Consider the following 26154-nt stretch of genomic DNA (forward strand, 5'->3'; position numbering starts at 1 on the left):
TTATCTAACTATCCAAGTAGTTCCTACTTCATAGCTCCACTAGATATCTGACTGACACTTTGTCTGTGTATTATTACCTGATCTACTTAGACATGACGCAAAAGCTGTAAAGTGAATGGAGCAGAGGGCTACAATGGTAATCCTTTGAAGATGCAACATTTGCCAACTGTTCCCACAGTTCAACCCAAATGAGAGTATATGAGAAAATCTGAGGTGTGACTGAGGTACCATCGTGAGGTAACTATTGGCAAATGGTGACTTTAATGACAACAACCACTGTGCCTTGGCTTGGTCATCAGATAAAAGAGACCAAACTATAGTTTAAATAAAATCCTAAATACATAGTATTTTAACTGATGTGCCACGTAACATAATGTAATTGGATAAATCAAAGATTGATCTAGTGCAAAAACAAAAAATGAAGAACATTTAATGAATATATTCCACTGTTTTTGCTTGCCAAAGTTCTCCAATTAATTCTATAAAATCTCTGATTGAAAAGATCTCTAACCACTGGATAGGAGAGCCTACAAAATTACTGTCAGAAAAAGTAGCTAATGCTGAACAAATAGTCAGATTCTATTTAACACTTCATATATGTGCCTACTGCAGTCAAAAACTCTACTTTTTACATATCATATCTGCCTTTCATGGTCTTTGAGTATCAAAAAACTAATTGAAAACCTCTGAAAATATGTGTGGAAAGAGAAATCATTTTGGACATAGTTAAGACATTGTAGCAAGTAGCAAAAAGAGCTTGGGGAAAACATTTGAAATAGTGGGTAAGATAAGTATCTTGATGTTTTACTGAACACTGATCACAGATAGTTAAACTATTTTGGCAAGGCCAAGAGAAAAAGAAAATTTGAACCTCAAGATTGCTATAATTTCAGTTTCTAGACAAGCAAATGGTTCCTACATATGTTTTGTGCATATTTCACTTACACAGTATTTAGGACTGCAATATTTAATCTATATATAAATTAATCGGCTAAAGTGCAGTTGGTTAACTGGAACAGCCTAATTTTTATCAAGAGAACAGTGACCTAATGGAGTGCTTATTTACTTTAAAAAAATTATCTTTGAGTTCCAATATTTAATGTAAAGGAAAATAAAATTTAAAATATTAATTTAAACATTTATTTCCGACTGTTAATGCTAGGATTGGCTTGTTAAATTGTAAGTATCCAATAGTTTCTTGAGGAAAGATTACATGGTTTTTGACAATATGCAAAGTTATTTAAAGGTAATTTATTCAAATTAGTCAAGAAAAATGCTTGCAAACCATATTAATATTTTATCATTGCAGGATAGAATTTCAAACTTTTTTATATATAAAAATGGAACAATCATACAGCATCTATGGTTGGTTTTATATCATCATATTTCAGCTGCTTTTGGTTTCTTGTGGATCTCTTTTTCCATTTTGTGACAACTCTGTTGAATAATATTTGATGTGACCTTTCAGTATGGCATAACCAAGGAAACAATGCATTCCTTCGGACAGACTACACTATATGTTTCTCTTTTACAGTTCTCCTTTTTTCATTGTAGGAAGCCCCATATGTAATGTGGAAAAAAAACAGAGAACTGTTTGATGGGAATGAGAAGTATGAAGGATACTGTGTAGACCTGGCATCGGAAATTGCAAAGCATATTGGCATCAAGTACAAAATTGCAATTGTCCCTGATGGAAAATATGGAGCAAGGGATCCAAACACAAAAATCTGGAATGGGATGGTGGGAGAACTGGTATATGGGGTAAGCACATGAATTTTTGATGCAGGATATAGCTTATCGTTCTTATAAGTACAGTAAATGTCCCAGCGTTTTGGCAAATGGTCCCTTTCACAATGAATGGTAGCAATCCCAGATGAATAATCTAAGCGTTACTTTCAAGCTGTAATAGATATAAAAGAAATGCAGATTGTATGCCAGAATCTCTTTTATAAACTGTGCCTGGATGTTCAAGAAATGCTTGACTTAGAAAGAAAATTGCATTTCTGTGCTAGAAGATTCATTAAAACAATTTGCCTTTTTATGAGTCATTTCTCACAACATTTAAACCAAAGAATGTAAAAGCTCCTATACAATTCTCTCTTTAGCCACTGAAACAAGACAGAAATGCATTTGACTCTATGAGTGAACTACTGTGATATTAAAATCAATACTAAAAAGCACATTTTGCCATTCATATTAGGAAAGATTAACAAATCTGCATTTACTAGTACTTCCTTGTGCAAACACACACACAATTTTCCCATTTATGGGAAGAACTTTAGGTCAGTGGCAGGACATATGTTTTCCTTGCAGAAAGTACAAATTCTAGACCAAGAAGGTCTAGGAAGCACACAACAGAGAGGATCAGAACAGCTATAGGAAAAGCCAAAAGCAAACAAGACCTTTGCACAGTGAATTGCTTCCCATTCAATTTCAAGAATATTTCTTTACCACTGTAAATTACTATCAGTGCTTCATGACAAAACTGCTTGGGACAACATATCTAGCAGCTCACCTAAGAAGACTCAATTCATTTGTGCAGCTGTCTTTTTTTATTGGGACTTGGGAGATTCCTATCTGAAACCATCAAGAAATAGCACCAGTCACTACAAATTAGGGGTTCAGAGCATGTGATCATCTAGATGTTCTTGCACTGCAGCTTCCATCAGACCTGGCTAGCAAAGTCAATGGTAGGGTGATAGGAGCTGTAGTCGACTTATATATGGAGGGCCATGTATTCCCCACGCTTGGTATAAGTGATACCGCACTAGCTGGAGCAATGATTCCTATTCTAATTTCAGGAGATTTTGCTGAATGTTTGCCAAGGCTGCCTTTTGTCTCTTAACCGTTGGGCATTTTCAGATGTTCCTTGACTGGGGAATGCCTGAAAGGATTCTAATCCCTCTGGGTCCTTCTCTGTACAGGAGTACTCTAGAGAAGGGAAAGTTTGTAATCTATCACTTGGAAGTCAGGATTAGAGATGCTCCAGGAGCTACCAGGCTGATTAACTGATCTGGATTTTTTTTCCTTTGGTTTGGTTCTCACACTATTTTGTATATCTGTGTGTTTGAGGGGGAAACATGTTTCAAATAGTCTTTACTCTGTATCACATCAAAGGCTTATCTTCATTCCATTTGAGATTGGTGTACATAAGGCCGTGTTGTATGCACTTACTCACAAGTAAATCCCATGGGTCTGCCTTACTCTTGGCTAAATACAGAGCACATCTAACTAAAGATTAAGCCCTACTGCAGACAGCAGAGCCTACTTTTTAAATAAAGAGGCATAGAATTGAGGTGTTAATCTAAAATATCAACCTTGAATTTAGTCACTGTGGGGAGGAAGAAATCTGGGAAATCTGTGGGTAATGGAAGCATTTGTAGGAAGAGTTGTCAGAGTTCTCGAATTACCCTTTCAGCATTTTAGTTTAGAGCTGGCCAATAATCCTCAGCAGAACTAATGAAACTGGTGTGTGTGTATGTGTGTGTATATGTGTATATGTCTTCAAGTCACCTGTTGACTGATGGTGACCCCATAAATTCATAGGGTTTTCTAGGCAAGGAATACTGAGAGGTGATTTTGCCAGTTCCATCCTCTGAAATATAGCCTACAGCCTGGGATTCACTGACCATATTCCATCCATGTACTAACCAGTGTTGATCCTGCTTAGCTTCTAAGATCATACAGGATCTGAATATTTAGGCTCAATGAAAATAGCTGAAGGAAAATTTGATCTGCAGTGATACCTAGCCATATTTTATGTAGTTTCAACATCCCTAACCACTATATTCCATAAGTCTCCAGTTATTCTCTTGCAAGTTGAATTGTCAAAGAGCCATAAAAATGAGGCAGTTTACCCAGAGGTGCATTGTCTCACAGAACTAGAGATTCTTGCTTGTTTTCTCATCTATTTGGATGGCCCAAAGGTCTGTACAGTCCTTCAGTCTTTGGTGGTGAGCTTATTCACCAAAGTACTGTCTAGTGATGAATGGTATTAACTACCTGCTCCAGGTATTCTCAAAGGCTCTAGAAATAAACTGTAGTTAAATATTCATTATTCTGTCCCAGAATGTTATCTATTCACTCTGTGATGAATAAGGTAGTCATTGCCCATTTCTGTCAAAGTCTAAGAAAGAATGGGGATCTAAAGTTCAAACTTTAGTTTTCAGTTATACAAAAGCTTATAAAAAGAAGCTTTTGATGTGAGCCCATAGACTGAGGATTACTTTAATGAGCTTTCTGAAAATGATTTTTTTTTCTCAACAAAGAAAAAGAGAATGAGGATTAAGTCAATGGAACTGGCTGTGTCAGTCAAGAAATATTCATGCTTTACATCATACCTTTTCCTCGGATATGCAAATATCATGATAGACATTACTTTACTGTTTAGCCAGATATCAAGCCTTACTCATTATGACTAATAGATTCATTCACTCATAAATGTTTAATGTGGGGCCAGTTAGGTGCTAGACCCTGTCAGAGGTGTATAGTACTCATGGCACTGTCTGCTATCTAAAGTGCCACAGAGCTCCAGGATATGTGCAGGCATTTGGTGAACCATGGGATGCTTCACTAATGTTAAGATATGCTCAGTAAGCACAGCAGGGATGCACACAGAAAACTGGGAAAATAGTGCACAACCTGAATTCCTGCCTGACCTCCCTTAGATATACACAGTGGTGTTTATATGCTTTGCACTGGTAAGTATTTTAAAATTAGCGGGATCAAAAAGTATAACAGGAGGTAATCATTCAAAAAAATGGAGCCTATTTCAAAGTAGGTGTTGGAGTAGGGTTGAAGAAACCCCCTGTTTATCTTAGCAAGAGAGGGAAACCAGTAGTAGGGAAAGACTCATTATCACAGACCGGCTATTTATCCCATTTGCCCAGCTGATGGCAACACTTAAAATGATGTTTCTAAACATATTTTGTGCCAGAGTAATGGATCTTTCTAGCTTAAACTGGTAAAGCAAAGTACAATTTCCTAAATCCTGGAAGGAAAGGCTGTACCTGCAGTTTCCTGGAAAAATCAAGTTTGAGTTCTCAAGCTATATGGGCAGAACTGGGGTGGGGTGTCTTTCTGTCATTTAATAATAATAATAATAATAATAATAATAATAATAATAATAATAATACTGTTTATTTCTAGCCTGCTTTTCCAAAGATCAAAGCGGGTTACAACATGGATATATCAAACAGTATACAATATAAAACATACCAAGTTAAAAACATCATAAAAAGCATCCCAATAAAACATATACAATTTCCAAAAATAAAACCAGAGAAACAAACTAGCCGAATAGCAACTGTATATCGGGGGAGAAAACAGATGTCAAGACACATGGGGGAAAGCTTGTTGGAAGAAATAGGTCTTAAGTTCCTTCCTGAACTGGTCAAGGGAGGTGACAGAGTGGAGGTTGTCGGGAAGAAAGTTCCAGATCTGCAGGGCCGAGACAGAAAATGCCCTTTGAGAAGACGAGATATATCTCACCTTGGGAACCCTTAGCAATTGCTTCCCGACCAATCTAAGAGTGTGGGGCGGATTATATGGGGAGAGGCGGTCCTCCAAGTACCCTGGGCCCAAGCCATTTAGGGCTTTATATGTAATAACCAACACCTTGTATTGCGCCCGGAAGAGAATGGGCAGCCAATGTAGATTTTGCAAAATAAGTGTTATATGGCTGGTCCTGGAGCTACTAGTGACCAGCCTTGCTGCCATATTCTGCACTAATTGAAGCTTCCGGGTTTGGTACAAGGGTTGCCCCATGTAGAGCGCATTACAGAAATCCAACCGAGAGGTTACCAGAGCGTGTACCACCGTTTCAAGGTCCCCCCAGCCCAGGTAGGTTCGCAGCTGGCGTATCAGCCGAAGCTGGTAACAAGTGCTCTTGCCCGTTGCATCCACCTGAGATGTATTTGCATGCAGAAGATCCAAAGGTGTAGATCAAGAACAGGAACTCCCAGCGTTCTTCACCATTGACTAGGGCTGCTGCAGGTGGCAGTCCAGCATCATCTAGAGGGCCACAGTTCTCAGCTCTACTCTAGATGGATACGTTATTTAGGAAGTAGTTTGCTCTAAAAGAGATAGACAGTCCTCACTAACATAAATCACCACACTCATACCATATTTCTCACATGCACATAAAACTCCCTCATTGCTGTAATCCTGTGTGAGATTAGATGAATAAGGAACATATAGTTCAGGTAATATTTCAAACAGTTTGGTTCCAATCAGAGGCTCATAGATTCAAGTGATATCTACGCATTGAAACCACCACACCACTTCTCTTTAATGCACTCTTTTTTCCCTTCCACTACATTCTGGTGTCTCAATCACATCTTTGCTTCATTGGTACCAGTATTGATATCCCTATCTCATCTATCCATTTGTTTCAGAACTACTTAGAGTGTCTTCTGTTTCTCTTACTTGCTTTCGTTTGGATTCTCCTTTTCTTACAGAAAGCAGAAATTGCTGTCGCACCTCTGACTATCACTTTGGTACGAGAGGAGGTCATTGATTTTTCTAAGCCCTTTATGAGTCTTGGCATATCCATTATGATCAAAAAGCCCCAGAAATCTAAACCTGGAGTATTTTCTTTCCTGGACCCCTTGGCGTATGAAATATGGATGTGCATAGTCTTTGCCTACATTGGGGTCAGTGTGGTCCTGTTCCTGGTGAGCAGGTTTAGTCCATATGAATGGCACACAGAAGAGCCAGAGGATGGCAAAGAAGGCCCAAGTGACCAACCTCCCAATGAGTTTGGCATCTTCAACAGTCTCTGGTTTTCCCTGGGTGCCTTTATGCAACAAGGATGTGATATTTCACCCAGGTTGGTATCAAATATTATAAATTCCTCTCTACATTTAAAACATGCGTTTTATCATTAGTGGTGATAATAACATACCTGCCACATAAAATCAAGCAACTGCTAAGTTATTCAGATAATGTTCTCAGTTAGCTTTGTATTGCTTCTTCTGTTTATGGTAGAATTCAGAGACATAAAAGTAGAAATATGCCACTTGGTTTGATATTTTGGGTATAATAGATATATGGTATATGATTGTATACTATGTGTACACATTTGCATATAATGTTATATACTTCTACAAAATACTTATTAGCAAGGAAACCATTGCAACTTTATAGCACCAACTTTGTTTCTTATGGAAGATTCATTTATGTGTTCTAGAGAGTAGGGTCATGTCTGTAACGAAGCCAGGAGCCTAAATATTATTAAGAGATAATGAACCCAAACATCTTTATATAGCTTTTTCAGTGCATTTCAGTTGCCATGCATAGCTTCCTTGTCCCCTTCATGAAACAAAATTAAAGAATTGTGAATTAGCAAATCAACTTTTGGAATGCTCTCTCTCTCTCTCTTTCTCTCTCTCTCTCTTTTTTAAGAGATCAACCACAAAACTTTGATACAGTTTAATGAAATAGGAGTACAGACTTAGATCTCAGTGCTAAGCATATTACTCTTATGTACTTTGTAAATTCATTCTTTGAGGTAGTGTTTGCATTAAAATATAGTGGGGAATTATTTAATGCCAGAAAGCAAGATAAGAGAAAATCAAAATAAATTTGCAATCAACAAAGCACTATTCATGTAAAAACCCAAGGAGCTGTTGATTCTGAAGGGATTTAACCACAGTTAACTTCTTCTCAATCTGGGCAATTACTATTAATTTCCAAGTAATTTACTCTAAGACACTAGGCAACACACTTTATTGACTGTTGTCTGTTCTTGGAGATGAAAAATTAGTTTCTAGTGATAAGATGAGTCTTCAGGGATGAACTAAGATTGCATAAATATCTGGCTTTGCCATTAATAAAATGTTCTGATAAAAGAGGCAGTGTAAATATGTGGAAAGACAAGGACTAGGACACAGCCACACAGTCATTCATCGAACCAAGCCAACATTCCTTGCTCATTCCATAACCAATAATATATCCATCAGTTGAGCCCATGGAAACATGTCTATAGTTTCTTCTCTGCATTTTCTTTGGAGCTGTCCAGTTTCTAACGTGCTGATGGGGGCAACTGTTTGGTGTGGAAGAGGCACCATTCATAGACACACTGCACCTTAATAGACCACACTGTCATGCAGAAACAAATCCTGTTTCATTTTCAGCTGTTTGTTTGTTACCATTTTGTGCATTTTTGGTTTTGGAGGTCAAGGTGAGACCAGAATGCAACATTTCATGACAGTTTTGCACAGGTTTTGAGCATGGGAGAATATTGCCCTCCCAGCATTTTTTTTTAAAGTTTCAGGATTGGTGGGAATATTGCCCTCCCAATTTTTTTTTTTAAATATTTTTTGGGATTGGATTACCAAGAGGAACAGCAAAATGGGTTGAGGGCCACATATATCCAAGGATCACACTTTCCCCACCACAAACATCTTTGATTTGGATTATTTTTTATAATAGCCTAATTGGATTGTACCTACATGCATGAAGGTAAATAGATAACAATGTGTTACTGGAAAACTTAAGGTAATGCAGTTTAGGTGTGATTTTTTTTTTAACAAAAAAAATTCTACCTTCAGGAAACCTTTCTGCATCAACATATCTAGTGAAGAACTCTGATAATATTGCCTAAAATTCCAAGACATATAATAGAGTGAATTTTCAATTCAACTGAGGGCAGATTTGGAGGAGGGGGGAACAATGGGCCTGGACAGACAGGCCCTTTGTGGCATGGCGGTGCAACTAGGGTTAGGGGCTGCACAGTAACCGCACAGTCCCTAACACTAGCACATACTGGCGGCACTACAATGGCAGCGTTACAATGGCTGTGGTTTGTACCACGCCAATGTTACCTAATGCAAACAGACAACAACCACTCCCTATGGCTGCATTTTGAGAGGAAGATCAATGGTTTGTTCTGGGGTTCAAGGAACCTTATTGCATTTATTGATGTTCTCACTGACTTGCAAAGAACTCTGGGATTCTCTAATACTCAGTTTGTAAACTATTAGACTAGACACTGTACCAGTGGCTTCCTCTTTTATGAGCTAAAATTTGTTTGGTCTCTTATTACACTTTTAATCATTAGACACACTTTAACTTGGGCTGAGCCCTTGGAAGAAGTCATATTATGCAGAACATAGAATCTGTTTCCCTCCCAATGACTGTTGTCTGGTTAATAAATTTCCTGTAATAACGCTATCTCTTGCTGTCTCTTTCTCTTTCTCTCCATGGCACAAGAGATAGGAAAATATGCATTATCTTATTCATGTTTAGATCCCTCTCAGGTCGCATAGTTGGAGGTGTGTGGTGGTTCTTCACACTCATCATTATTTCATCATACACCGCTAATCTTGCTGCTTTCTTGACTGTTGAGCGAATGGTCTCACCCATAGAAAGCGCAGAAGACCTTGCCAAACAAACTGAGATTGCATATGGAACACTGGACTCGGGGTCAACAAAAGAATTCTTCAGAGTAAGTTGGCATGCCTACTGGGGCATGGTATTCCTATCCCACACAGAAAGCGTTCAGAATGCAGTCAGAATAATTATGCACCGAGGATAATCAGATTTGTGGCTTCTAACTCTTGCAATATTGATGTTACATTTTCTAAACTCTAGCAGCCCTTGCTGACATTTGCAATCATTTTATTTGTGGTAAATGTATTGATCTTGACACATGAGGCTAAGCACTGCCCTAAGGGACTGTAGAATTGAAGATAATTAAAATAGCACCGTTCTCCAGGTTCATTACAAGCAACAGCACTAAGACAGAAGGGAGCTTGCTGAAATATGGTGGTGTGAGGTTGGCCTCTGTTTATAGATTCTACTGCCGGCTCTCATTTTTGGTGAAAAGATGTGATTTAATATTGTGTCTGGCACTGCTGTATTAATACATGGCTATGAGGTGTATTATTCCACTGGCTTCGCCATTCACATTCATTTCGTGAAGCTTTCTCTTCTCATTGCTTTAATTTTGTTTGCTTTGCTACAGAAATGTAAAAATTAACTTCTTGCAGCTTCGCAACAGCTGCTGCTGTGGATTCTTATGTCCTATTGGTGGGCTGTGGGTATTTTAAGCATGTGTTTATATCTGGCCCATTGAGACTTGAAAGTGTTTAACTTGGGCTGGATTGTTCACTGCTGTTAAATGGAAAACATCAGGTGCAATCCAGTGGAATTTAAGCACTTTCAAGTCCCTTTGATTTCAGTAGGATAATTAAGTGGTCAAGCCTGAAATCCTAAACCTACTTATGTGGGAATAAACCTCATTAAACCAAATGGGACTTACATCTGAATAGGATTGCACTGTAAATATCTCTCACTGAAATCAGTTGGACTTAACAAATTGTTAACAATTTGTTAATTTTGACTGGTTTGCAGCCACAGTCACACTTGGCTTCCTGTCTCAAGTATGAATGCAGCACAGTTAACTGAAAGTAATTTTTAAAAAATTTTTATGTACTCACACACAATTTCCTTTTTAAAAAAAATGCTATTTTCTGTGCAAAAACTATGTGTGAATTTTGTACATAATTCAAGAACAGAATTCAAGCACAAAATCTGAGAACAAAATTAGCAAAGAATTACAGCCCTACATGTGACCATATGTGCTGATCTAAACCCATAAGCAGGGCTGATCAATTCTGGAATTTGCCATTAGGTGGGACTGAGATCACCACTAGAGTCCTTTCTTGCGTGCCCACCTTCCTGAGCAAGTAGTCTAGTAGGTACCATGATCAGAGACTTATTTATGGTGTACCTTCCAGCTTCTGAAATTCTTTTCCAATAGATAGCCACTAGGTCCCAGTAGGCCTTCAAAATGCTTCCCTTTTCCTTTTGGTCTAGAATTTAGCAAATAATAGGGTAGCATATACCATTTGCTGATTAGTCTTAATGGTTAAATTTTGCTGTTTTGTTCTTGTACATCCTTGTTTTATTTTGTTTTGCACTGTTAATTTTGTACTATATCTTGGGAAAGTTTCCTCTAAAAAGTACCCTATATATCTTCTTAAAAATGAATTACTCTGTATTTGATTATCTACTTGCACTTATGGCTGATTGTGAATGACCCAGAGATAAGAGAGAATTCACAAAGGGACATTATACAGGCTGTATACATAGTCAAACACAGAGATGGCAGAGTATTTTGTAGCCTGTTTTGAAGCATCATATCCAAAACCCACATTACATTTTTCTTCCATTAACTCTGCCATCTAATTTGCTTTGTTTTTGTGGAAGTTCTTCTATTTGCTTTGGATTCAGTCTTGCAATGACTGTAGCCAGATTGCACATAGAACAGTTAGCTAAGCAAGTATGAAGTGATAAGCCCTGTCAAAATTTCAGCATCTTCCTATGAAAGCATCTAATGCTATCAAAGATATCTATTTCCCATAGTGGAACAATAAACCTGACTCCTCCTATATTATACTTTAAAACCTGTTATTTTTCTGGTGATCTCATCCCTTTGTTATATCTAATCTCCTTTTAATTTCCTTCAGAGATCAAAAATAGCAGTGTATGAAAAGATGTGGGCATACATGAGCACAACAGACCCATCAGTGTTCGCTAGGACTACGGCTGAGGGAGTTGCCCGTGTTCGCAAATCCAAGGGCAAGTTTGCCTTCCTCCTGGAGTCCACCATGAATGAATACATTGAGCAGCGAAAGCCATGTGACACCATGAAAGTGGGAGGAAATCTGGATTCGAAAGGCTATGGCGTAGCCACACCAAAGGGTTCTTCATTAAGGTGGGTGGAATAGTATAACAATATAACATGTGTTGTTATAGTATTCCACCTTCCCTGATGCCCCCGATCTAGTACTTTATATGTTGTTCTGTGGACATGGTATGTTCTTTTTTTTCTTTTCCCATTTCATACTTTCGATCAACAAAGAGGTAACCATTGCTGATAACAAAGACCATTTAATAGTTACAATTGGTGTATATGTCTATCAAGGCCATATAAAAACCAAACTGGTTGAACACTGCTTCCAAGTTTTCTCAGAACTGAAGGCTAAACACTGGATCTTCAGGTTCATTGGCTTTTCATTTACCAAATTGCTTATGTTATCATATTTTTATATTTACAGATATTAGGTAAGAAACTGCTTATGCCACCTTTGTTTCAGATTTGCATTATGATTTGCATTATGGATACAAAAATTATGTTTACATTACTGAAGTATTTTCATATTTACTTAAAATTTTGAGATCTTGCTATTTTTTTTTAATTTCCGGCATTATCACCGAAGTATTGGCTTCAAAACAACCCATCCCTACATAAATATATTTAAATCTAGGATGTAAAATTACACCCGGATGACTTTTAAGAGTTCAATTTAGTCTTAAGCCTTTTTATTGTGATTTAGAAGTGAGTGAGGTTTGTATTGCAACATTAGCTGGGAATTATAAATTTGTCTCTCCCCGTTCATGGACTTTCCATTCGCTGTTTTGAGTTTCCATGGATGGCAAGCCAGGAGGGACAAAATAGTGTGGGCGCCTATGGCACACACACAACGGCACACGCGGGAGTGCACCGCCATTATATTCAATTAGGCTTGACTATCCGTGTTTTTCTCTTTCGCAGGGGGGCCCAGAATGGATCCCACGGGAACTGGGAGGGACGACTGTATACACTTTTTTCTAAGAATATGCCCGACTGAAAGAATATGAGGCTAAACATTTGTAGGATTGTGCTGGATATCTTTATTTTTACATACAAATCAGTCTGATATGCAGGTAGAACATCTGATGAAATGTTAGGTTTATACTTAAACCTGTGATAATTTGATAAATTAACTCACATATGCTGTTGAACAATGAAAACAGTGGCAGCTTTGAAGACACTGAAGTTGGTCACAGTGCCATGTCTATTTTAGTAAAATGCTCAGATGCCTTGTTTTACTCAAAGGAGAGCTAAAGGGAAAATTTGAACTGACATTTAGCTGCAACATACCCAGCCATCTGAAGGTGGAACTATATCTAAAGTCCTGAATAGGAAGAGGGAGCATAAAGTTCTACCCAGGTAGAACTATGCCTTGTCTCCTGTCCCACTTCCCACAGGTCTAATCTGTTTCTTGAGGGAGGTGAGACTCCTCAATAACCATTTAGTGACCAAAAAAGTACAGGAGGGAGTGGAGGAGGAATGTATTGGCTCGGCAGATTGCTGTTAAGACGTGGAGCCCTGTTCCTGGAAACCCTGGGTTGGGGATGTGGCAACTGTATGCCACGCCCCCAACCATGCTTCTTTTTGCACCATGGAAAAGGTACCCTTTCTGGTGGTGCTGTGGCTTTTCTGTGGCTCTTTGGCTCAGTGTGTCTACACACTGCGCCAAAGATGCGGCATGATACTACCTGCCATGCGGTTGGCCAGGCAGTGTAATGCCAGCATGATGCCGGTGTAGGGGTGGGCGGTCACCATACCCCACTCTGCCCTCACGCCAGCAGTTTTTGCCAGTCTGTTGAGGGCTTATGTCCCTATAGCTGGATACACAAAAACAATATCATCTCTTGGAGTTCCAGAGGTATTCAGGAGTTCCAGGAGAATGTCTTTGTTGTTCTGTGTTCAGCTGTGTCCACAGCAGAATGCTTCTCCACTGCCCCTTCCTTTCCACTGGCCATTAAAGGGTCAAGGAAGAGGATCCTTCTAAGAGACAGGTGAGCTTTGAGATGTGAGATTTGTTGAACAAGCTTTTTGAAATCCTACCTCTACAATGGACCAAAGAAGAAATATTCCAGCATTTTATTAATAGAATGTCATCCATGATGTTACCTTAATGCCTTTACTACCTATATGCTTGTGTTCATCTGGACACATAGAAGGTTGAATGGATAGTGAAGCTATGGGTGCGTATGCATCTGGAAATATTATAAACCTGTGCTTTGCACAAAGATCTTCAGAGGGCTTTACAATCACCTTTGGTTGAATGTCTTTACAGAGGTCCCATGAACAGGGTCTCCCTCTGTAATAGTATTCAGCTCACTGTTTACAAAGCCCTCTTCAGATCTTCATACTCAGTGCATAAATACCTAGTGTAGATCCAGATCCTTAGAGGTGTATATGAAGTGGAGTGTACCTGCATGGCCATGTCACCCACATGGAATGTAGGTGACATCTCATTTTCCTGTTCAGGGAAAATATCAGCTTAAGTTATTTGGTGATGAGAAACAGAGGAATGGTTAAACATTCCCTCCCAGCATGACCCTTATTTTTTATTTCAGAGTCCATATCTGAAAGTTGTTTTGAAGTAATAAAAAGAGCATGAACTCTGGCTTAGTTTCCTATATTGTTTAGCCCTAAAAGAGATGTGGTAGTGGTTGTGCAATTCTTTTATTTTAAGAGTACAGGCTGACATCCACTTAGTGAGTTATGATGGTGTAGATACATCTTATGCCATTATAACTCACTTTTTTGGTCACTGCAAGGGGTTGGAATTCTGTACCAACCCAAAACCTCCAATTTTCTCTGCAGGAGCCCTCACCCCAATATGGCAAAGAAGTATCCACCTATTTTTCTAAAGCTGGATACACAGCAGCCAGGATCCTTTGGGGCCTCTTGACAATCCTCCAGTGGTCCCTAAAGCTTGTGTCATTGCTGTACATCAAGCTTTGGGAAAATAGCTGGACACATCTCTGCTGCTACTCCCATTCCACACTAGCTAAGAAATGGTTGTGTTGGGGTTGAAGGGCACAGCAGAGAAAAGGTGGGTTGGAGAGGTTGCATGGAAGATGTATCATAGCTAACTATCTGCAATACATTTCCAAATCCAGAATCTCAGTCATATCTCCAGTGAAGTTTTATGTTCCTTCGTAATTTATTTTCAGCTGTCCCCCGCCCCCCCATCTACAGCCTGTGCATCTTTTGTTATAACTTTGGTTGTAACTGTGCATAACTTTGAAGTTATGTTTAAACATCTTGAGCCATTGTTGAGTTCTGTAATAATTTTACAACTAGATCAAGAATCCACTGCTTCTCCCCCTCCCTGGGATTGTGTGGGCTCCTAAAAAGAGAAACAAATGGGTCCTAGAACAAATCAAACCTGAACTTTCTCTAGAGTTCAAAATGACTATGGGTTTGATTGCATTACAAAAGTAAGAAGAGAGGCAGTTAGACAGACGTGGCTCTCTGCTTATCTTCACACGTGCCCACAAAGCACTTCCGTGCTATTCCCAACAGAGACAATTGCAAAACTGTGCTTTTGGTCCTGCTCAAAAAATCAATGTGGCAAAAGCCATGCTTTTACAACATGCTCCCACTCCAGAGAGAATAGAAGTACTATGAAGTCATGCGAGGAGGTAAAAAGTAAGCCGTTTCTATCTCTTGGCTTCTCATCTTTATTTTGAAATATGATAAGACCCTAAATACTTTGGCCATATCATGCAAAGGCATTATTAATTTAAAAAGCCATTAATGCTAGGTTGGGTAGAAGACTGTAGGAAAGAGAAACACTGTATTCCAGATGGATAGACTCAAGGACAAAACAGATCACCCCAAAGGGTCGGCTTGAAACCATCCATGAAAATGTTGGATTGGGACTATGGCAACCACACGCCATGGCCCCAATCTGTCTTTTTGCCAGTACAAAAAGAAGCAGCAAATTACCGGTCCTTTTTGCAAATACGTTGAGACTGACTTGAAGGCATTTAACAACAAACTTGGTGTTGCACATGAGATGCAACATTTATTTTCCACTCACAACAGATTTATCATAAGAGAAATAGAATCACATTATATGAAGTATTCCCAACAACATTCAGATTGGTTGGGGGTAACTGCGTTTCTGTTTTTGCCTACTCTTGTACTCTACTGTTAAGTAAAAAAGAAAAAGAAAGAAAAGAAACAAACTCAGAGGACTGAATGATTAGGGAAAGATTTGTCATGTCTGATAAAGTCTGGCTGCTCTGCGGCTTTTATGTAGCTGTGTTATAAAGGTTTATTTCTTGTTATTGTTTAAGATGCTAATATGTTTACCAGGCAGAACAAGCAAAACAAAACTAATCATAAGAGGTGTAAGGATTTCAACCTAGCAAGAAATTCACATGCAATTATGCTCTTTATTCTTCTTCATTGAGCAACAAATGTAAAATGAAGTGTTGCTCTTTGTTTGAAAGAGCCAATCTCCCTGAACAATCACCCCTGTCTTCATAATATACAGTAGCATTTTGCAATATTTCTGCAAAGGATATATTTTGGTCTATTGTAGCTGAAACTTTAATGCTTTTCATTACTGCCAGTCTTCATGGAATTGCCATAATTCAGCAAAGCTTCTTTAAGTAAATAGTAGCAACTTGAAAGTTAATAGAATTTGTTAGAACTGTATCCTTTGTACAAAGTAAGAGGGATCAAAAAAGATTGAGCACGTTGTTGATGTTGTATGCCCTCAAGCCATTTCTGGCTTATGGCGACCCTAGGACAAACCTATCAAGAGACTTTCTTGGCAAGATTTGTTCAGAGGGGTTTGTCTTTCCTTCTTCTGAGACTGAGATAGTGTGACTTGCCCAGGATCAGCCAGCAGGGAAGGGATTTGAACCCTGGTCTGCCAGTGTCCTAGTCCAACACCAAAACTGCAACATCATGCTGGTCTGCTCCTATCCATTTCTATTTCTAACAAGTTACCTGAGAGCATGGTGGATTCTTCCTCTTTGGAGGTTTTCAAATAGTGGCTGGATTGCCATCTGTTGGAGGTTCTTTGATTGTGAGTACCTGCAAGGCAGGTGTTTGGACTGGATGGCCCTTGTGGTCTCTTCCAGCTCTATGATTCTATTATTCTATTTCCCCACATTGCTTTATCCCACAAAAAGCATCTGCCAGATCTTACTTACTGACCACATCTGTTCTATAGGGCCTTGTTTACACCCTCTAAAAGGAAATATCAGTTATATTGAATTGTGCCACACAGTTATTAAAAGGAGTCATGGAACACTTTATTAAAACAGCTTAATGTGAACTAGATTGTGCATCCTTGATTATACCAAGATAGGAGAAGGTGCCAGTTCTCAAGACACTTAGTTGTGCATTTACCCTACCTAGGTTCAGACCATCCCGCCTCCCATATTTTCTGGGTTTTTTCCCCCCAACAACACACATTCACAATCCTTGGATAAGGGGCTGATTTTCCCTGAGGCTGCATAATCCCTGTGCTTTTTCAGTAAGATTGTTTGGCCAAACTCCCTCATCCAAGGTGCCATTCTTCTTGTACAAAATCTCCCAATTCAAGTTTGTGGTTGTGTCATAACTTATTTTCTTTAAAATTTTAGGGTATTTCCTTAAACCAGGAATGGACAAGGACAAGTTCATAAGCCATATGTCATCCCCAATGCTGGTTTTATGGGACCTTTCAGGGGTAAAAACATTTTTAGAGGGTGTGGGAGCATTTCTCCCCCAGGCAATTTTAGGGCCATTAAAAAAAAAAAAACGGGAAGCCACTTTTGGTTCCTGATGTTTAAATAAGGCCTCTTCTGGGCCTAAAATGGTCCATGAGTAGGGTTGCCATAACTCTCAGTTAGTTAGGTTTCCAGACATGCTGCTCTGATGCCTGTTTGGACCATAATTTGCCCTGGATTCCAAGCTGCCATTTTAAAGTAAGTAAATCTCTAAACCTTGTCAAAGGAGCAAATTGTGGAGACACTTCAGTCGAATGATTTTGCAAGAAATCAGTGCTTCTAGAAATTTTGGGTATGAGGGGAACAACAATGAGTCATGAAAGTGATAGAGTGCAAGATGCAAGGAAATGGCACACTGCAAGGGTTCTAGTTGAAGTGAAAAAGCGGTTAGGAGAGCTGAGAGAGTGAACAATGCAAGTGGCTGAATTCAAGAAGCAAGAGTGGAGTGCACTGAATGGGCATGACATGAAGTGAGGGAGTAAGAGAGACAGGAGAGTGGATGGTATGAGCAATAGACTGCAAGAAGCAAGGCACTAGAACACCACAAGGTGACAGAAGGAAAGGTATAGGAGAGATGAGAGAGCAAGCAGTGGAGTGCAAGAATCAAGGGGGTGCACAGTGAAGTAGGGAGATGAGGGAGGGAATAGAAGAGACAAGAGAGCAAACAGTACAAGTAGAGTAATGCTTGAAGCAGTAGCATCACTAGGATTGGTGTAACTCCTACCCATTGAGCTCCTTGCATGCCACACCATACAGAATCCTTAAGGCAGGTTTTTAGTACTAATGTTATTCATAAATCATAATTTCCATATATCACTGAATGTAATGGTCATAGTTGTGACATAAAACAATTGGGAAAATTAAAATTATACCTTTAAATTACAATATCATATGCAGAGTCTAAATATATATGCAGAGCCTAGATGTATTTACATATACGTAGTTTCATGTGGTTAAAGTAAAATTTTAGTACAATGTGTTTTTTAAGAAATTAAAAAAAATTAAATTAAACCAATAAAAAAGAAAGTTTAAAAAGAATAAAAATTAATTTAAAAATATTTTTACTTAAAATTTGTAAATTTAATTTTAAATAAAAACACAGAGGTCTCTCATTTTTCCTCCACCCGGTTCACACCATCTCTTCAGAGTTTTGAAGGGGCGCAGGGGAATGCCACAGCCTGTTTCAGCCAAAAGGCAAATGTTTGGGGAGCAGTGGTGTCACCCCTCTTTAGGGTGTCACCTGGTGTGGTCCTCCTCCACCCTCTGCATAGGTGTAGAGATGCTCCTGGCAAGACATAAGGGAAGGGCAAGTTGAGAGGATGCCAGGAATGGCAAGAGAGGGCAGGAAGTGCAGGCAGTGGTACTCAAGAAGGAAGGGAAGATGAGAATAAGCAATGCAAATTGTGGAATGCAAGAAGCAAGGGAAGAATGCAGTGCTAGGGTCTGAGATAAACAAGTGAATAAAAGGGAAGGGAGAAGATCTCAGAGAGGGGAAAGGAGGGAGGAAGTTGCACTGATAGGATGCAAGGAGCACAATGAGGGGCAAGGGAGAGAAATGTGGTGTCACAAAGTGAAAGAAGAGGGTAGGAGAGGCAGTAACTGAGTGCAAAGAAAAGGAGATGGTAGCATGAAGTGAGTCCACCATTGCACTTGTGCTCTGCTTCCTGAGGCAGCCTCCTCATGATATGACTCTAAAGAAAGAAGTAGCAAAAAGAGAGGGCAAACATATGCTTATTAAGGTAGATGCTTGTTGTGAATCTTTGGATTTCTGAGAAATGCTTCCAAGCAATGATTTTTTTTTTTTAATCCTTCCTTCCTTCATTTTTGATGGCCTAACTCCACCTTTATTTTTCTGGGAAGCATTTCAACTGTTCACTCATATCTGTATGTCTTATTAAAGCAAATGTGCACAAGAGAGTGTACATGTTATTTACCTCTACAATGCAGACTCTTATCAGGGAAACAAAAGAGCAGCTACACGGATGCGGATGTGGAAAGGATTAGCTGAGAAATACAGTGATGTCATAGAGCTGGGGGACACATTTGCCACATTGGGCTGGCACTATTGTGATCCCCCACAATCACACACACAAACACAGACACACAGCAAATAGTACCTTTCAGTGTTTTCAAAATGTTAGACTCTGCAGCTAAAACAACAGGTTCTGTTTATCCTTATCTTACTAACAGTACCTACACTTAAAGACTAACAAGTTATATTTGATATAAGCTTTTATGGACTGCTGCCCACTTCATCATATACGTGGAGAATTGACTCAGCTAGCAAATATTTATGCATATTTTTGGATGGGGAGGATATACTTAGTGAGGTGAGAGGGAATGAAACTGTAAAAAGTACAAACATTTATCACTACCTCAACTGGCATTACCAAACAATAGCTGAGTGGTAGCGTAGATGTCCTAGCATAGATTGCTTACTTATAGTGTACTTTTTGAAGAAAAGACAAATACACTTGGCTGTCAATGTCTGCAGCTTTAATTTTTGTGGATTTGATTATTCACTGATTTACGTTCTCTAGAAATCTCTAGGTCCTCCAGCATTTCTCTTGCCAAAAAACCCCAATAGGTTTGCCTTAGGATCGCCATAAGAACAACAACAAATTCCCAAAAGCAAATTAGAACTGGATAGCATATGGCTTTAAAGGTCAACGTCTGCACCTTGGATTGATTGTTGTTAGTTGTCCTTGAGTCGACTTTTGGAATGAGACATCTCCATGTCTCCCTATCTTCTACCTCTCTGCTCAGGTCCTATAGGCTCAGGCCCATGGTCTTCCTGATTGAGTCTATGCATCTGTCATGCACTCTTCTCTTTCTAATTCCTTCCACCTTCCCCAGCATCGTTGTCTTTTCTAAGGAGTCATACCTTCTCATGATGTGGCAAAAATATAACAGCATCAATTTTGTCATCTTGGTAGCCCTTATTTTTTCTAAGATCCAATTTTTTGTCTTTTTGATCATCCACAGTATCATCAACACTCTGAGCTTTAACCATAGAGCTGCTCAAGAAATGATGGCAAGTTCAAGTAATTGAAATGTGCTGAGAAAGTATTACAGGCAGGAAAAGAAGGAGGAAACTTTCAGATGCTCCTAAGTATGTTTATCACCCATCCTCTTGATCCTCAAAAACAATCTAATAATAATAATAATAATAATAATAATAATAATAATAATAATAATAATAAAATTTTATTTATATACCGCCCTTCTAAAAAATCAGGGTGGTGAACAGCAGGGAATAACAATACAATTATACAAACCAAATAAAATACATTAAAAACAGTTCAGTAAAAATAATAAAAATAACATGTCGGCAAACACAATGCTGACATGGGGGGGGGAGAATTACTGGTCAGGGTAAGCTTGTTCAAATAAGTGGGTTTTTAACCCCTTCCTGAATTGAAGTAGGGAGATGGCTGAGCGGAGCTCGAAGGGCAGCGCGTTCCAGAGGTTAGGGGCTGAGATGGAGAAAGCCCTCCTAGATCTATCATCTAGGTTAGGCTGGGGGATAGTCTAAGATCACCTGATTTGTTTACCAGGTGGAGATTTGCATCTGGGTGTCCTTTCACACTAAACTACTGCACCACTCTGATTCCACGTTAAGTGCTATGGTTGCATCCTTTAGGGTCTGTAGTTTGGTGATGCACTAGAATTCTCTGAATTCTTAATATTCCTCCCTAAACAACAAATCCCAGGATTCTGAACTATGGCTCTTAAGTGTTATCACAGAGATATATCTGTGTAGCATGAAAGGACCCTAAGACTCTCCAGAGTAAGGGAGAAAAGAGAGTCCTCCTGACAGAGAAGAAAAATGAAGTACAGAGAAGTTGTTGACCGTATCAGCCTTGTTAGAGTGGCAACTATTATCTCCAGCTCACAGAGTACGTCTGCACTACTCATGTCCTTCAGAGTCAAATTTAAATTAGAGTCTGCCCCCTCATTTGAACAGTCAGTGAATCTCCTCACATAATACCCTGCTCTTTATATTTGTTGGATAAAGGAAAGACTCATTTTTGGAGGCTCCTAGAAACAAAGATGTAGGGGTAAAAGCTACATTAAAATTGATCTTTAAATATAAGGAGATACTCCCCATTTTCTTTAGTAAGGCAGGGAATGTTGAATGTTCAAGAGTTAGTTTTGATTTGGGACATCCATGAATCTATGCTTGGCATCCCGGAATAACGGGTAAAATCAGGTAAGCAACCAAAAAACTGAAAGTTTAGCTCAAATGAAAATACACAAAAATCAACCAAGGTGAACAGCTTCCATCTTGAGAGCAAGATGGTTTGGGTTATTTTTCTCCCCATTCGAATGGAAGTTGTTTACTTCCATGTGCTGGTTTCCTTGCCTCCTAAAGGGAAAAAAATCCACCTGGGGCTTAGTTTGGGAAGACCATAGAATCATAGAATCATTCAATCACTGAATCAGGATTTATATAAGGTGCTAACAGGATGTCACAGTAAGATATTTATCAATCTGTAGATGAGAAGCATCTGTTGCTTCTCTTTGAACCAGGATTCTAATCTGTGTCAAATTCTCAGATCTCCAGAGGATCAAAAGGGTTCATTGAGCTGAGCCCTAGGCCCAGTATTATTCCTTTCCAACTAGCAGGAAAAATGAATTAAGGAGCTCAAATGTGATATGAATAAAATGTCCTTTCTTGCAGGGATTTATTCCCTCATGGAGGGAATATTGCAAATCATGATTAGACCTAGAGTCAGTTAAATCTGTTTCATATTGGATTTTCATTTCATAAAGCTTTCTTTATACATAGAGGTGGGCTTCAAGCCCATGTAATGTCTAAATAATGCTCAAATGATTGCTATATTGCATCTTTGAAAAGGGAAAGTTTTATTAACTGTGGTTTCATCCTGTGAAATCTAGTTTACTACTAAGAATGTAGGCTGTTTCTTCGCATTGTGGGACAACTAAATTCCCCCTGTTGATATACCCTATTCCCACAACCAGAGGACAATTGTTTATGATATTGGTTTTTGTTTTGTTTTTTGGCAAGAGTTTTAATAGTTTTCTTCTCCTTTTCCATTGCATATTTTGCCTTTAAGCATATAGCTGCTCCAGAAATGATGACAAGTTCAAGCAATTTGTGTTTCTCAGTAGTAGCTGTCATTAAAATGTGTGGCCCAACTCACTTTGCCTTGAATAAGGAAAGGAATGCATTATATTGTATTCTGTTGGTTTTATTATACTCTGTCTTTTCCCAGAAGCTTGGACTACAGGGAGGCTGGCGTTTGTAAAGGTCTTGTCCTAGTAAGATAATATTAAAATCATAGGTAGATTGCATGAATAGGTTAGAGATCACTAAGCTGTCTATAGGAGCAGGCAGCAACAAAAATCAACTGTGCATGTCCATTGTGTTTTGAAAGCAGGTAAAGAGCTCGATATTGCAAGCAAGCAATATGATAGTTATGAAGTTGCTTGCTTCCAAGGACTCAGCAAAGATATCTCCTCCAGACAGGAGACAAAATCATTTTGACATCATCCAAGGGTATAGCCATCAGGAAGAGCAAAATGAGCACTTGCTCCCCAAATAAGAATTCTTACCACCAAAATGAAATTTTCCTTCATTCCAAATTTCTAGCTTTGCAGTAACTTAAAACATCAGTTGAGCATTTAGAAATACTTTTTAGGCATCTAGAGATGAGCAGCAGGCAAAGCCACTATGGAGATCAGAACATATCAGATAGAAGAGTTCTAAATGTGTACAATTTTTAATGTCTCATTCTCAGCAACAGTTGGGGACTAAATAAAAACTTCATTGGGGCAGAATTCTTATTTGGAGTAACAATACCTTAACCCCACCCTCCCCCAGCTATAGCCATTGTGTCCATGCCTTCTCATTGCAAGAACATTTAATATGAATATAATGACAGGGGGTGGACTGAATGGCCTCTTCCAACTAAGTAAATAACAATATACAAGAATGATGTCTTCCAACTTCAGCAGTAGTCAATCATGCTGAAGAAAGAAACCAAAGGTCTTCACAATAGTGTTTCTTCCACCAAGGGGACCTCTAAGGCTATCCAGTGATTCTGACACTCTGGTCTTCCAGGTGTTTTGGATTTCAGTTCCCAGAAGCCTCAAACATCTTGTCCTGGTATTCTGTGAGCCAAAAACCAAAAAACCTGGAAGGCCAGAATTTAGGAATCACTGGGCTACAGTTGCTAGTACTTACTTGCCACAGTTGCTAGTACTTACTTGAAAGCATCTTAAGACCCGGGAGACCAACTGTAGTCTTCAGTTATTGTGGTGGGTTTTTTCCTCCCAACAAGTGTGCCACCTTGGACTGATAGGAGCTATAGGACAAAAACATCGGGAGAACTACCATTACCCAGCTTTGACCTAAGTGAATGAGCTACTTGATGGGCACTGAACTTGTAAATGTTAAAGATATGTGGAGTCATTGATATTTGCATAGCTGGAGGGGATCTGATACAAGAGCGAGAGCTGAATAAACTCAGGGTTGTTGTGTTAGAGAAAGGATTCTCAGAGTCATATAAAGCATAAAAGCAAAAACATGGCTTGTTGTGATCTTAGTGGCAGCACCAAGAAAAATTGGAATCCCATGGGAAGGCAGCCACTCATCATCGCTGTGGATAGAGCACAGGTAATGGGAAAAAATGGGGGGCAGAATACACTGGGGGCATCCCCAAGAATTCTATCCAGTGAAAGCAAACCCATAAGAGACAGTGCCATTTAAAACATGTTTGAAATATTTGTAACGTGCTGCAAAGAAATGATAAAAATAAGGCATTTTTTAATTGTAAGAAAGAATATGTGAATAATTTCAGTTCAATGCATCTTCATTCTTCTAAAAGGGTAGCATTTTATGTTACCTTCTAAGTCATCTATGCAATATTGTGAAGTGTCCAGGTTATTTTTTTTTATCTTCATAGAAGTGTAAAGTATTATAGTCAAGTATTAACTCCAGGGTCATCAGTTCCTGATGAGATCTTACTACAAGTTCCCCCCAACCTGATACTCTCCAGACATTTTGGATTACAACTCCCATCTGTCCATGATAATATACCCAAGGTTGAGGAATCATGGGGTTTATTTATCTGGATTTTCCCGTAGGGTGGGTCCAATTAAAGTCCAAATATCTGGAAGCCATCAAGTTGAAGAAAGCTGGACTAGTCCAGTGTAATAACTAGGAAATATACACAGGTGCTCAGTTGAAATCCTGTCTCTTCTGTCAACTCACCAACTGGTGTCATGCACACCACTTTTAGTTTCAACCTTTCACCCACCCTCAGTGCAACAGAGATGATAATACTGCCTTCCCATCTCACATATATGTCATTTGGAAAGCTATGCTGTAAAATATAGAGTAGGCATTGTAGCCAAATTATTCATGGGATGACTGGGGCCTTTGCATGAGTCAAAAGGCCCATCCCAATCCCCGATTCTGACATCAGCTCACAGTGCAAACCCTGGTTTTGGTGTGGCAGCCTGGACTACGTCTGGCATGTCCCTTACCAGAACCATGACATAACAAGGTTACAAGGGATTTAAAAGAACCTTACCTATTGCTCTGGGTTTTCTGAGAAGATCCAGAGTCCTCCATTTCCACATTGTGGCAGCTGTCTGTGCAGGCATTCCACTGGACCATCCAGCTTGTCCACCACTGCTGCAGGTCACCCATAATGTGACATTTGCTAGGCACCTTGTTCTGACCTCAGACATGAATTACTGTGGTGGTGGCAGATGTGCTGGGTTCCTAGCTGGACACTCCTGGAGATGACACAACATTACAGGGATGAAAGCCAAAGTAATGAGGGGGAGACAGGGCAGCTGTGGGGTCACGATACTCCAGGCTACCCCTGGAGTATCCTGGCCAGTACAGATAAGGCCTTTGTAACTTAGTGGGTGATTCATCTGTGCCAAGAACTAAAAAGTTAATTTAGAGCATTCGGGGGCCAGGGCTGGAGGGGGGCAGGATATAAGGATGTTGTCCTCCCAAATAAGAACTCTTTCCCACTAAATGAAATATTCCTTCAGTTCCCAGATTTCACACATAGCAGAGAGTAAAATATTGAAAATAGTTCATAATAATAAATAATAAAACTTTATTTGTACCCCACTTTTTGTTAAAACAATCAAAGCAGCTTACAGTTCACACCTAGACCATTTCAATTTGCTGTGTTTGCATTCCTATCGTCACTCAGATGAAGACTGGTGTTAATCTAGCAACACTAGATATTTGGAAACTGTTGGAAAATATCCTTTTCGAGAGCAGAAATCTTATCTTGTCTCCCTCCCCCCCCCTTGCTACACCCTGCTGGGGCCTATTTTTGATTGATTAAATTGTTCTGCTTTATTTTAATATTTATTTGTATTATTGGATATTTTGAGCATTATTTAGTTCAGAGTGGAAATGAGGCGGCCTTGAAGATACTATTGGACTGCAACTCTCAGGACTGCTATGCTGGATAACACTTCTGGGAGTTGAAGTCCATCAGCACCTGGAGGGACATGATATATCATGATGGTCTGAGCTCAGGAGGAGAGATCTGACCTTGCCTTTTGGTCCCTCGCTTCTACCACAGACACAGAGCATTCCCAAAGTTCCTCTACAACAAGGGTGGGCTAAGTGTGACCTACAGGCTACATGCAGCATCCCTGGGTATAAAGAAAATACCCCCAAATGGCCTCTGGCAATGTGTGGGGCATTTCTTCCATATTTGGAGGCCACCTGGGCTCCTCAGGTGTCAAGAAAACGTTTTGTGAAAATTTTCAAAAAAAATATTTTGTCCCAAA

General features: G+C 39.2%; 1 protein-coding gene and 1 long non-coding RNA gene across 2 annotated transcripts in view; one reads left to right on the plus strand and one right to left on the minus strand.

The window, feature by feature from the left end:
- GRIA4 (glutamate ionotropic receptor AMPA type subunit 4) overlaps window positions 1–26154 on the plus strand; it is a 329124-nt gene that overhangs the window by 269170 nt on the left and 33800 nt on the right. The window contains 4 exon segments of the mRNA XM_042457528.1: window positions 1555–1761; window positions 6459–6829; window positions 9250–9448; window positions 11475–11722. Coding sequence (XP_042313462.1) covers window positions 1555–1761; window positions 6459–6829; window positions 9250–9448; window positions 11475–11722 — 1025 coding nt within the window.
- LOC121925416 lies at window positions 22559–25475 on the minus strand. Its single transcript, XR_006102874.1, has 2 exons — window positions 24921–25475; window positions 22559–23690 (listed from the first exon to the last, which is right to left on the minus strand). It is a non-coding gene; the product is annotated as an uncharacterized LOC121925416 (long non-coding RNA).

The sequence above is a fragment of the Sceloporus undulatus genome, chromosome 3 (genome assembly GCF_019175285.1).
Source record: "Sceloporus undulatus isolate JIND9_A2432 ecotype Alabama chromosome 3, SceUnd_v1.1, whole genome shotgun sequence".
In the NCBI taxonomy this organism is placed as follows: domain Eukaryota; kingdom Metazoa; phylum Chordata; class Lepidosauria; order Squamata; family Phrynosomatidae; genus Sceloporus; species Sceloporus undulatus.